The sequence below is a fragment of the Centroberyx gerrardi genome, chromosome 11 (genome assembly GCF_048128805.1).
Source record: "Centroberyx gerrardi isolate f3 chromosome 11, fCenGer3.hap1.cur.20231027, whole genome shotgun sequence".
NCBI lineage: Eukaryota > Metazoa > Chordata > Actinopteri > Beryciformes > Berycidae > Centroberyx > Centroberyx gerrardi.
This window is the reverse complement of record NC_136007.1, coordinates 4,861,829-4,875,123: the sequence shown is the minus strand read 5'-3', so window position 1 is coordinate 4,875,123 and position 13,295 is coordinate 4,861,829. Positions and strand designations below refer to the sequence as shown.

The 13,295-nt window shown below is 41.4% G+C and overlaps 2 protein-coding genes and 1 non-coding gene across 3 annotated transcripts; 1 reads left to right on the top strand and 2 right to left on the bottom strand.

Annotated features, from left to right (window-relative positions):
- Positions 1–934: 934 nt before the first annotated feature.
- Positions 935–3,513, bottom strand: cox7b (cytochrome c oxidase subunit 7B). Its single transcript, XM_071914089.2, has 3 exons — positions 3,407–3,513; positions 2,264–2,376; positions 935–1,167 (listed from the first exon to the last, which is right to left on the bottom strand). Exons 1-3 carry the CDS (start codon positions 3,441–3,443, stop codon positions 1,078–1,080), a joined length of 240 nt encoding a protein of 79 aa, XP_071770190.2. The 5' UTR covers positions 3,444–3,513; the 3' UTR covers positions 935–1,077.
- A 241-nt stretch (positions 3,514–3,754) lies between these two features.
- Positions 3,755–3,865, top strand: trnal-caa (transfer RNA leucine (anticodon CAA)). The gene is made up of 2 exons: positions 3,755–3,792; positions 3,820–3,865. It is a non-coding gene; the product is annotated as a tRNA-Leu (tRNA).
- Positions 3,866–4,407: 542 nt separating this feature from the next.
- pgrmc1 (progesterone receptor membrane component 1) lies at positions 4,408–12,501 on the bottom strand. The gene is made up of 3 exons (XM_071914073.2): positions 12,203–12,501; positions 8,526–8,681; positions 4,408–7,055 (listed from the first exon to the last, which is right to left on the bottom strand). Exons 1-3 carry the CDS (start codon positions 12,498–12,500, stop codon positions 6,961–6,963), a joined length of 549 nt encoding a protein of 182 aa, XP_071770174.1. The 5' UTR covers position 12,501; the 3' UTR covers positions 4,408–6,960.
- Positions 12,502–13,295: the final 794 nt, after the last annotated feature.

Genomic DNA, 13,295 nt, shown 5'->3' with positions numbered 1-13,295 from the left:
CTTAAACTAAACTTTTATCGGTACCTTTATCTTCCAGCAACTTGTATTGTTCCCTGAATGCTACACAGCAATCTTTCTGTTTCTTTGAGATTCAACTCTATTCATAATTTAAGCCTTAATTCTTTTTGTCTGTGCATGTATGGGAAAGATGAAAAAGACGATACCAGAGGTGGAGACTTGAGTCAGACTCGAGTCACAATTTTAAATACTTGAGACTTGATTTGATGCATGAAGAGAAGACTTGAGACTTGGACATGACTTGGTAATCTACATTTAGACTTGGGACTTGACTTGAGACTTGTGCCTCAAGACTTGAGACTGACTTGGGACTTTTCAGTTGTTTTCATGCACTCTGTGAGCACAAGAATTTCCACTGATAGTAAAGTATACCTTAATCTGTACCAATAAATGTGCTTCAAGATGTAAAATCTGTATCTGATCCATGGGTGAGATGTGAGGCCACAGTGTTTTGTTGTGCGGTCAGCATTCAAACAGAAACGCTTCTCTCATTCCTAGAAAATCGCTCCCAGTTCCCACTTTCTTGCTTTGGAGGAGAGAGAAGAAACTGCACTCTTAGACCAACTCTTAAACTGAATCTCATTAAAGTATGTGCATGCCTGTGTAGATTAATTTAATTTTATCACTAAAACAAAATCCAGTGGACTGAAAATTGAAGAGTTTAAGATGTTTCTTCATCTGATGGATGGATTTTGTTTTTATTTTTTGGACAAAGTATATTTCATGTTTTAAATAAAGCCTTACAATAGAGGCTGCCCAATAAGTCAAAAAAAATATATACTGATGATAAACCCACTCTCACCCTTCTTTCTTCTGAAATTCCGTTGCTTAATAAGGGCACAAGAGACAGGTACAACAGATCCTGCATAGCGGTGAATTTCCAGAGTATTCACACGAGTAAAACAACAACCATCAGTAGAATTAAACTTAATTTATTTATTACACAGTAACGTGTTGGAACAACCACAGGCATTCGCTGTCTGAACACATAGATATCATCATCATCATCTGTACAACCAGAATGTTTGTCGGAGGGATGTGGGTCTGTTTCGGGGCTCGTCACTCCTCCGTCTCCGCCTCCCTCCACTCTTTGGGCATCACTTTGCCGACTGGCGACAGGTTCCAGGTGATGCCGGTCTGAGTCAGAACCTGGAGGAGGAGAGGAAAACGTTTTCTTAACACGTCACGTGGTGGTGGGATGCTTTTATCCAGAACGCTGAATGAAAATATTTTTAGTAGGGGTGCAGCCCCCAGTAAGAAGTGAACCCTTGAACCACTGATCTAGATATCCTCTGTTTGGACTCACTGGCCCTCACGGACCTAATTGGCGTCACCTGTGTGCGCAGCTGTAGTGCGAGAAGTCGTGAGGGCTGGAAATGGTATATGAGGAATGGGACAGCACTTTGCGGCATCACTGTTGCCTTGACGATGTCAGATGTTGCCATCTCCTGTTAATTAATCAGTTTGTAATTTACTCTTTGCTTGTGTTTTTGTCTAAACAGCATTATTATCCTGAATTGTGTTTTGGTTTTTTTTATTGGGATGCATGATACATTGATATTAACATCACAAACGCTATGAATTGTGGGCAAGATCCTCAGAAAAGTCTGCCGACATGCGGACTCGCGGAGAGGCCGCATATGGGCATTGAAAAGTCTGCATCAGAGCCCTCACACACTTGCTGGTTTTTCACTGGGACAGCCCTAAACGCTTGCAGACTTATCGAGAACGCGCCACAAAGTCCGTGAGACCGTGAGTGCGGACATTAGGATTGGGCCGTTGTTAGCAGCAAGAGGCAACGGAGCTCGCTGTTCCAACCGACAGCTGACTCTGGAGCCGATATTGTCTGTGGGTCCAAGTACTACAGGGATGGAAGAGACTATTTTCTTCCTTCTTTCTGCACCTGCACAGAAGCCCTGGGACCAGGTCTCGCATTAAACTGCTTCACTTAAAAATGTCTCCCAATCCCAAGCCTTTTGTCAGGAGCCTATCTGTTAAAGTCACATCATGAATAGATCTGACTTGGCTTTACTGGGTATTGTGTATTCACTTTTCTTTACACATTTCATCCATATGCTGCTCTTTCCGCTGTCTTGTCTTGTTTATTGCACTGCATTGTCTGTTGTTTATTGTCTTGTCTTGCAGTGTTAAGTCTGCGTGTCTCACTGTCTTGTGTTGCTGTCCTTTGTATACTGATGAGATGACATTAAAGTTGATGTTATCTTTATAAGACAGCGGTACTTACAAACGACCACACAGCCGTGCAGAAGACGGCTCCTCCGACGATGAGGCCGGTGCCGTACTTGGCGTGGAAGTCGGGGGCCGTGGATCCATGCCTCACCTGACGCACCGCCTGACCTGCAGGAGACGAAGAAGAACAACACGCCGTTCACCTTCTGTACTGACACCTTACTGACTTTTATTTATCAGTGTTTTGTTGTTTGTAAAGCCATTTGTAACTCTCTGGATAGGTACTATACAACTAAAGTTTATATAAAAGTTAGGAGAATAAAACAATGTTTGAAATTTACCTGAACAATTTTATGTTTTTATTGATGTGCTCTTATGTTGTTGGTTCTAGTTTTTATTGAGAAGCATTTGTGACCTCGGTTTTAGAAGGTGCTTAAGTAATAGCTATAAATTCAGGATGCGGTTAAGACACCAGAGACACAGAAACTACAGAAAGAGCTTTATCACTTGGGAATATTTAGGAAACTTTAGGGTCACCTGAGGACACTTGACAAACAGGCTGGGGCCCAAAAGACACTGCTGCTAGACGGAATTGCTTCAAAGTCTATTTTCCATTTAATTCAACTCCTGAAACATTGCTTACTATGACTGTTATCTTAAGTTAATTACCTACTGATCCCACATATTTTGGGTTACCGCGTGTGTGTGGTAATCTAGTCCTGTCACAGGACTGTGCAGGGTTCGACTATCTTCTGGATTTCAAAAAGCTAAAATTAAGTCTATTTACGACCTTTTGTAATGTTAGTTGCAATGACAATTAACCACATGAAAGGCAAAATCATTCGCTAACCGCACACAGGTCAGTGCCCGAAAATGTCAAATCTCGCTAGAACGAATAACACCATTTTTAAACGTCTGAAAAGGGATTTAAACCTGTTATAGAAGACAGTTTAACTATGGCTAAGACCTTTAAACGGCCTTGAATTAAATAACCCAAATTAAAACATTTTAAGGCTTTTTGAGGAGATGCTAATGCTAGCTGGCTAACGAGCAAGCTATCACATTGAAAACGTCGCGCGGTCAACGACCAAGTCACGAAGAGAGAGAAGGCCGGTTTAACTTTTAACCGACTGAGATGAAACTGTCATACGAACTAAAAGCGTACAAACAAAAACCAGCTTCCTATATTAAATCTTACCGGTGATGTTTACAGCGGCTTTCGCGAAACGATACATGTTGTCAGATTGGCGACTTCAGATACCCTTGAAGAACGGAAGTAATATGGCCGCCGCACGTAGACACCCCGGAAACTAACGTTACGGATGCAAGATATGAGCATGCGCGAACAAAAAACAACCGTTGAAACCTGTGAATTAAATGGAAAACAAACGCTCACAACCATTAGAAACAGCAAACGGCGGGGGGCACCAACAGTCACTTATATTTTTTAGTAAAGAAGTAACCGATTTAATAACTATTTCAAAACGTCTAATCGTCGGCGGTGTTGGGTATAAAGGTATCACAGTGAACCCGGTTTAGCACCAGTGTCAGGATGGCCGAGTGGTCTAAGGCGCCAGACTCAAGGATGAACTCCTTCCGCAGAGCCGGGACTTCTGGTCTCCGAATGGAGGCGTGGGTTCGAATCCCACTTCTGACACATCTTTTCTGTTTCGATGTGAGACTTCACACTCAAACCTTTAGTACTCACGAGCTGGAAACAGCAGGGAACACGAATCTACTGAATAGCGGTATTTTGGTTTTTGTATTACATGACTTTGCAGATGTAGATATTAACACTTTTTTGCAGTTTGAACTACTTTTTCTAACTAATTTCAAGTTAACAAAACTTTGAAAGCTTTGCTGTAGTTCAACTTCTCAACTTCTTCCACTGTGAAGAAACTGGTGGCTTCACTTTCAAAGTAGCTTCACCAACACTGCAGGCATCAACATACAAATTTGCTATTTCAATTGTCAACCTTTTAGCACCAACTATTGACAAATCTACAAAAGAAATCGATCCAATTAAGGTTACATAAACTTAATAGAAAAGTTATTTTGAATATTAATTCACTAATTCCTTATGTACATCGTCTTTGATAGGATCATGAATGTCTTTCTCTAAATGTTCTCAGCCATTACAGTCAATAAAATCTTCTATACTGATTAGAGTAAAAGCAATAATTGTAGACTGACATCAAGTCTCCATTTGGTAGTTTTATTTATTAAATCAAAATATCATTCTCAGGATTATAACTCACAGCATCATGACATTTCTAGTCCGTGTGTGTAAATGCATGTTGTACTGGAATGTTTCCTCACTGAATCTGCTATCTCATGGTGACTGATTTGTCCAGTTTATATATAGGTGTGTGTCATAAATTATACGAAACAAAGGGGCTGTGTGTGTGTGTGTGTGTGTGAGATCAACCCACAGATCTCAGGTCCTTTTCACAGCTGACAGTCTGGGGATCCAGTCCACAAAATAAAAATCTTTCCTTGCAACCAAACCCGTTTTGCAGGATTTCATGTCGGCTATTCCCACATCCATCCAAGTTTCAGCCTGCTAACCTGTTAAGACTTTTACACTGCATGTGTTTGTGTAACATTCACCTTTGATTTGTGCAGAATAAACTGGGGACCTACTTTAATGTTCCCATGACCTGACTTTGGGCCCTGACCCAGACTCAGGGTTCCTACAGTTTCAATGATTTACGCTAATCATCCTCCCCTACTAACTCTGCCATATCTTTCCAAGGATGAAGATTACTCTTTACAGCAAAAAAATATCAGAATATGTGAGACGACGGGGGTCTAAAGCCACAGAGAATGTGTAGCAGTATGTACTGTATGTCAGGACAGTACAATGACAATTTTACATACTTTTCCAAACCCTTTGTGTAATTTCCAAACTTCTCAAGACCTGAAAATGATCAAAATATGTTCCCATACATTTATAGATTTTCCAGACCTGTGTAGGAATCTTGCAGACTATGAAAACCTCCAAGTCAATCAAGTCCTCATGTTTGGGTCGCACTTGGATTTAAAAATACTGCTGAAAAATGTAGTTATTCGCAAATTATCATTAGGAAATTAGCATTGACTCTCGGGCAGGCTTGAGAAAAACGAACGTACAGGGTCAGATCTAACCTTCAGGTCTGAGAAAACCGGTTTCCTGCTGATTTGTCCGTGACGCACTATTCTTTCTATTCTTCAGCTAAGGAAACTAAATCCATCAAACCTTCCAGCAAGCCAAGGCTGAATGTTGTGACTTGAACAAAAGGAACTCTCTACCCTTGGAGAGAAATAAGAACAACTTTTACTGCAAAAATCAAGACATTTTGACCATCAGGGGCTGAAACGCCTCAGTTTTACAATAAATGTTTTCTTCTTTGACGCGAGAAAGGCCACGAACCCTCAAATGAAAGGGATAAATAATGAATGAAAGTAAATATAATTAGAACTATGACTTACTTGTGTGATCTTGACATTGATTTACACAGAAAGCGGCTCTGGGAAAAGTCACAAAAGACTTTATAAGAAGTCGTTACGCCACATCAAACAGAAAAAAGTCGAATTCAGCTGAAACCCCTTTAAACCTTCTGCAGAGTGGAAAACCAAACCAGAACCAGGAAGTGGAGGAAGATCTGTGAACTGTGTGGAAATCCCAGGACCGGCACATGATCATTCGTTTTGAACAAAATCAAAACACACAGATGGAAAACAACAGACAGTTCAGTTCAGGAAGGTCAGCAGACACACTGGATGGGTTGGGAATGTTACAGGCATCTGTACACAACGCTCCGGTGAGTTTTAAAAAGATTTAAAAAAAAAAAAAAAAAAAAAAAAAGGCTGGGGCAAAGTCACATAGTGATAAGGAAGGCTTGGAGCCAGAGGGGCGTGAGATCTGATATATCAAGTAAAAGCACTTGAGGAGATCTATCTAGTAGTGTACATATCTCTTTATGTGATTATTATTATCATGTCATTATTGCGATCAATAGATATTTACAACAGATGATCGAACTTAAGTCCAGTTTTTAGTTTTGGCTCTCCTGTATACTGGCTCCAAGCCCTTCAGAAATCCCTAATTCACAATAATATATTTCTAAATCTTTTCGCCGGATGAAATAAAAAATCTGTTTTCTAAATTTTGAGTGAATCCACTTCCTGAGATGACTGAATTCGATGTGATTTGACCTCCAAACCTCGGGTGTACGTCAATATCAGAACAGTGTGAGACGGCTGTTACCGCGACTTTTAAATTCAGCATCTTGCGGGATATCATCTAGGCGAATCGAACAAAGTTTATCCCCCTCCTTTAGGCGTCTACCCGCCAGTGTCGGCCCTGCCCGGCGCACGCAGCGATCGGCAGCTTCGTACAAAAAATTAGAATTGGTCGGTGGAAAAGTGGCCGAAGCTCCCGATTTCTCCAAAACGATCTGGGAATCCATTTGAAACTCCAAAACACTGGCCTAACCCCCGACTAAAACTACACAGCTTTACATTACAATACAGTATATTCAATATTCAACATTAACCTCAAACCTGCTGGATTTTGGTGAGTGTTGGTGTGAGACATGGATTTCAACCGGCATATAAAACCCAGGTGTCTGACGGTCCGACAGGGATACAATAGATACATACAGAAGCAGGAGGTGTTTTCTCTGAACGGCCCTAACAAGGCAACAGGCATCAAATTATTCAACGACAATTAAGGCATCTGGATGATTTCTTTTGAATTCGCATCATTTTCTAGTCCGCCTTTTTGTCCTTCACTTCCTCGTCGTCCGTGTACTCTGTGGGCTCCTCTCCTGGCTTCAGCAGCTTGCCGATGTAGTCGTACTTCTCTGTGAGGGGGGAAAAAAGAAAGAAAGAGAAAGAAATTACAGCCACAGTGACACTGAGACCGAAGAAGACCAACTCAAGGACGCCGCTGCAGTCGTCCCGCTCGGTGGAAACGGCACCGGCCTTGATGATGTTCTGTAGCGTTCACTTCACACGGATTTTTCTTTCCCCGTTTAACTGTTAAGCCCACCTGTCTGTTTTCTAACCAGGAAAATTCAATATTAAAAGAAAGAGAACGCCACACACGGCTGCCAAGTTTATTTCGATTGATATCAAATTAATCAAATGTAACGTAGTGTTAAATTTGATCAATCGTTTAGTCTACAAAATGTCAAAAATAATGACAAATGCCCATCACAAGTTACCAGAGTCCCAAGTGATGTGAAGTATTCATTTTATAAAGATACGAAACGGGAAAAAAACAAACTTGCGAAGCCGTAACCAGCAAATGTTTTGTACTTTTATGTGATAAATGGCTAAAACTGTTAATCGATTATCAAGATCATAATTTATCAATTTTCTGTCGATCAACTAATAGTTTCAGCGCCGTCTCATGGTCTCTCAACTAGGGCTGAACAATTTGAAAAAATATCTAATTGCGATTATTTTGACTGATATTGCAATTGCGATATGATTTGCGATATTAGAGGGAATGATCATTTTTACATCATTATTCTCATTTTCATTGAAAAACGTATTAAAATGACTATGGTGTGATTTTTGCGGGGATCTGTACCAAACAAAGATGTTTTCTTAAGTCTGTAGAATATGATGTGTAGGCCAGGACATCTCTGCAGCACGACAATATTTAATTTAAAATGGTATTTTGACACACATTTCGCCTTTAACAAATATTGCGCCTCCTGTGATTTGAAAATTGCAGTAGGCCATATTGCGATTTCGATAAAATTTTGATTAATTGTTCAGCCCTAGTCTCAATGACTGAGCCTTGAAAGACCTTGAGGAACCACAGCATCTAACGGTGCGTTCAGGTTACGGGCTACAAAGCAACAGCAAGTCATTCATTTTCAATGGAAGCAGGCGCACAAAGCTACAAACTCCTGAGTGTAAAATGTAGCAGCAAAGTTCAGCTTCCTCCAACTCGTTTCCTCCTTCTGATGATGCGGTGAAGCACGAACCAATCACAGTAGAGGGAAGGCAGCATGGGGTAGTTATAGTCACGTTATTATTATGTACTTGATGAATTATTTCAATTAACAAGAATGATTATTTGCCAAATAAAAGACAAAAACAAAGCTATGACAGCATTAGTCGGTGCACACAACCTGATGACGACAACATGAACCGTTGGCGAGACTATCTTGGTACACCAGACTGTTTTGTAGCTTTTGTAGCCTGTAATGTGAACGCACCATAAGACTTCTTCTAACCCCCCCCTCAGCTGCACCGCCCCCCCTGCTGAGAAACAGACAGTGAAGAGGCGGAGCTGTGTGTTTGGGCCCTGGACTCACGGGTGAACTGCGTCTCCCACTCGGCCAGGCTCTCCTGCTGCATGCCGTTCAGGTCCGACAGGTCGTCGTGTTCGTCTTTCAGCGCGTCCTTCTCCAGGCAGAACGTCGCCAGGCCTCTGGACGCGTCTCTGCCTGCAAACACCCCGTACGGCCCCTCTGGAAGACAAGGAGACAGAACAGTTAGTTATTTATTCATTCATTTATTTAACCAGGAAAGGGATGCAAAAACGAGGACGACAGTCATAAATCTTTCTGTACCTCTTTTCAACAAACCGCTGTATATACAGATGGAAGCTGGACGGGGCACCTTCACACTTTGGCCGACCCCAAATGGCGGAGAGAGATAACTGATTAAACTCTGCATGAAATGTGCAGAGTGTGCGTACGCGCCAAAATGACGTAACTGCATCTGAAGTGACCGTGCACCACCTAAAGAAGACCGGTGGCAGCGCAGTTCGGCAGAAGTTCCTCCGGCGAGGATTGGCTGAACGAAGAGAATCGGATCCGCTAGCCAAACCACCGTAATTAGCTACAGGTCATTTTTAAAGGCCACTGTCATAATAACATAATCAAGAGTGTATAATTATTCGGTGATTCGGTGTTTACTGTTGGGTTGGGCACTTGTTGAGGACTTGTTCCGTGTTTTTGTTCTCGTCTGTATTGGCAAAGCAGCCGGTCAGTACTGACTGTTTGCTCAGCAACGAGTTCAGCCGTCTTCACCTCTCTTCCACACCAGAACACAGCCAAACAGAAACTTTGTTCACTTGAAAAATAAAGACACAAAATTAACTCCATCTTTTAGAAGCATAAGGAGCCTGAATGCCAAGCTAGGCGAGCATACGCAGCTCACATGCATCAAGCAACACAGAAACTATGAAGCAGACATCAGTTTTCAGTTAACTTTACCTACTTAACATTTCCCTAAATAAACAGTGGTCTCTTTCAGATGTTAAATAAAGGTTGAATGAATAAACAGTAGTCGATCTGTTTGCACTTTCCTTAATTATTGATATACTTTCTGTGCCCAAAGGCTAATGCAAATAAACTAACCTTACCTTACCTTACCTTAATTGTGGCATATGCTGTCTTTTCTCTCTCTTATAAGAACTCTTTAATGAAGACATTTGCTGTAAAAGCAAACTCTTACTCCTTCCTAGAAAATGTTTTATCCAATTTGTGTTTCTTCTGCATCTGAATCTGCTTTTACATCAGTTTAGATCACTCAGATCAAGGCAGGAGGACAGTGTTCGCGTTCAGAGAGAAGAACGAGGGTGGGCTAGTGATCAGAGTGTCCTGTAACCAAAAGGTCACAGGTTTGATCTCTGCAACAGACAATTTGTCCTGTTTGAAGCGTCCTTCAGCAAGACACTGAACCCTCAACCTTCTCCCTCACTCTCTCTCTCTAGATAAGAGCGTCAGCTAAATGACTTCAAATGGAAACACAATATCAGTGTCGAGGTTTAACAACACAAGCCTTAAACTGACCTTTACACCTATAAAGATAACCAAGGGTGGAAATTACTGATTACATTTTCTCTTGTTACTGTAATTGAGTAGCTTTTTTGTGTACTTGAACGTCAGTAATTTTACTTTTACTTAGGTATGTTTTTACTGAAGTATTGTACTTCACTCCATTTTAAATCCCATCCATCACAGAACAGATTGTGTCTCTCCATCAGCAGCAGAAACTGGATCAACGTAAACTGACAAACTGTGGATCCATTCACAGTGAGAAGAGGAATCTGACTTTACTTTGTTTCTGCACTTTATTTTGTCATTTCTAATGTTTCCAGTGAAAAGTATCTAGTTTGAACTCTGTCCTCTCTCCTTTTAGAATCACATGGAAAAGATCACAGCTAACAATGTTCTCTTTTCTAAAAAGTCACTTTTACTCTGAGGACATTTTAAAATGAGACACTTTGTACTTTTACTTCAGTAGATTTTTACACCAGTACTTTTACTTCTACTTAAAAAAAAAAAAAATCAGTGACAGAACTCATACTTGAGTAGGATATTGCAGTACTCTTTCCACCATTGAAGGTAATTATGACATTATTGTAGGCAGCAGGGTGGTCTAGTAATTAAAAGGGACCATTTGTAACTGAGAGGTTGCAGGTTTGATTCCCTGCATGTGTGCTGCTGAAGTGAAGCCCTGCCTGCTCTCTCACTGTATGACTAAAACACCTAAAGTGGAAACAGGAGACAGAGGAAAGCAGAGGTTCAGTGTCTTCGGGGCTGGGTGTGCTGCAGTGGGAAGGTTGCATGACAGTGAGATATCCAGTTGGTCAGAGGTTACACTGCCATCTGAGATGAGGAAGAAGCAGAGAGGTCTCACTCTGCCTCCATTTCCAGGTAACGCAAATGTCACAGACCACTGAAGCACGACATAGAGAGCCTAAGTCCCTCCCCTTCCGGTGGACCACCATGGGACCTTATTTCGGAAAAAATATGTACGGTAGTCAACGGCGAGAGACAAATAATTGTTTGATCCCGTTTGAATTGTGCCATGAATTACACATATGATGTTTTGTATATTTAAATGATAATTTTGCAAGTCAAGAAAGTCGCAGTTTGTGGTAAAACTGTTGAACTATAAGACTGTAAAAACACGTAATTAGAAAGACTACACACCCAAAAGTCGCGCAAGTGACTAGACTATACATTTTCTGCCCAAATGAGGTTCCGGTTCCATCACCTTGTCAGACCGATGGGAAAACGAACAGAGGTGTAACGACGCCAACACTGAGCAGTTAGTCAGACTAATCTAACATGTGTTTGAATGAAGTTGGTTAAATTAGCTTGTTACGCTGCAGGACGTCTGTGTTCGCTCATTGTTTGTCTTTCGCATTTTATTTTCTGACAAAATAGCACGTTAATGCAACTCTGTGTAACTGCCGACTTGGAAGTCCCAGATGTCGGACCTTCCCACCAGCACATGAACGCACCATAAATATCTGCATTAAAATTATTAGTTTTATATAATGATGTTTTTAATACTTGTGGAACCAATTTCCCATTGAGGCCAAATTATGCCGAAACGTGGGATATAGGCTAGCCTTTTGTTCCAAATATCGAAGGATCGTTTGGACCAAAAACACACAAACTTAAAGGATTGTCAACATCCTGGGTTAACATTTTTGTCAAGAGAGGTTTTTAGGAAAAACAACTTTCCTTCGGCTCTCTACCAGATTGGCCACTACGGTAACGGCGTTACCCTGCAGGAGGAGAGCGCATGCGTGAGGGTTAACGCCCATTTTTGAAAACTGGAAGGTGGGCAGATTATTACTATCGAGTGATTAATCTTCCGAAAACACAGACGATCTCTGGCTGCTATGCTAACAGCTCCCCATGTTGTGAAACGGGATCTCGGACCGCTGATTCTTAAAAAAAGAGAAGGGGGTGTGGCGTTAGGAGTAACTAAGTGTGTCAAAGTTATGCAAAACAGCAACTGACAAATAACTGACCCATTAAAAAAAAAACTTGCCATATAACGTTTCTGGATCGGTATCAGACGATGAAACACGACATATAACCACCGGCCACTTAGCTGCTGTTGCTGGAAGAGTGCACCTATCTTTGGTAAACGCGAGACACTGCGGTTTCTGCGTAGTTTGGAGTTACATTCAAGGAAAAATAAAATATCTCAAACCGCGTTAACGGAAGCTTTGTAACGTTACCTGGCCCGTAAAACTTCTTCCCTCGGGTCACGTCAAACACTTTCCCGTTGACAGCCATGAGAATCCTTGGATTTTGCAGCCCGTCGTACGGCTTGAGCTCAGACAACGTAAAATCTTTCTTTTTCATTTTCGGCAGAGGTTTTTCCACCTCGCCCAGCTCCACCGGCTTGTCCCCGCGAATGATTTTGTACAGGAGGAAAATACAAAGGCCCAGCAGGCTAAGGTTCAGCGGAGAGGTGAAGATCTCCTGTAAAATCCCACCAGGCGAAGTTTGCTCGCTTCCCTCTGCGTCCGCCATGTTGGTTTCTCTGTGTGGGGGGTTCGGGTGGGACTGCTGGCCTAAAAACTACAGAGCGAGAGAAGTGAACCAATCACTACAGCCGCCAAGACATCGGTGTACTGTTTTCGACCAATCGGGTTCATTCTAGGTTTGTTCGATGAGTCGTCCCTAGCGAATTAAAATAGAGGGGCAGTCCCACTGTAACTCCCTGTAGGAATATTATAGGAACAATATAGTGGTACATTATGAGATTTTAAAAAAAAATACTTTTAATAATAAATAAATAATAGAAAAATAAATAAAACGTTTAATTCACCGAATCTCGACAGGAATATTATAGTGACACCTATAAACTCATCATTGAGTTCACAGACACGCTATAAAACCCAATAGGAATATTCTGTGTATGCTATTTTCCATTAGGGTACATGGCAAAAAAAAAAAGCTTTGGCCCGTGACCTATGACCCTTATTAAATGCATATAAAATATATATAAAATAAATATATATAAATACAGAAAGGCGTGGAAATACGTAAATAGCCTATAAAATATTAACCCAGACAATATTGCAACTTTAAAACGACGTCATCGCCCCCCCCACCCCCAACAAAAAAAATCATCACATCCGGTGGGTGTTTCATGCAATTCGGTACTTCCTTCTGTTGGAAACCGCCTCTCGTGCCTCTTTGGTTCCCACCCAAACAAAGCACAGTTGGAGGTTTTGTTGAGTAACGTTATTACCGTTAACTAGCTGCCTCTAGCTAGCTGATCCCCGACCAGCCAGGCAGACTCATGAACTCAGATAGTTGTGT

Excerpts from the sequence above, each read along its gene's own strand:
- cox7b (XM_071914089.2), bottom strand. The coding sequence starts at position 3,443 with ATGTATCGTTTCGCGAAAGCCGCTGTAAACATCACCG. Across the intron at positions 2,377-3,406 it reads AGCCGCTGTAAACATCACCG|GTCAGGCGGTGCGTCAGGTG; the intron begins GTAAGATTTAAT and ends CGTCTCCTGCAG. Across the intron at positions 1,168-2,263 it reads GCACGGCTGTGTGGTCGTTT|GTTCTGACTCAGACCGGCAT; the intron begins GTAAGTACCGCT and ends CTCCTCCTCCAG.
- pgrmc1 (XM_071914073.2), bottom strand. The coding sequence starts at position 12,500 with ATGGCGGACGCAGAGGGAAGCGAGCAAACTTCGCCTGGTGGGATTTTA. Across the intron at positions 8,682-12,202 it reads GAAGAAGTTTTACGGGCCAG|AGGGGCCGTACGGGGTGTTT; the intron begins GTAACGTTACAA and ends CTTGTCTTCCAG. Across the intron at positions 7,056-8,525 it reads GTGGGAGACGCAGTTCACCC|AGAAGTACGACTACATCGGC; the intron begins GTGAGTCCAGGG and ends CCCCCCTCACAG.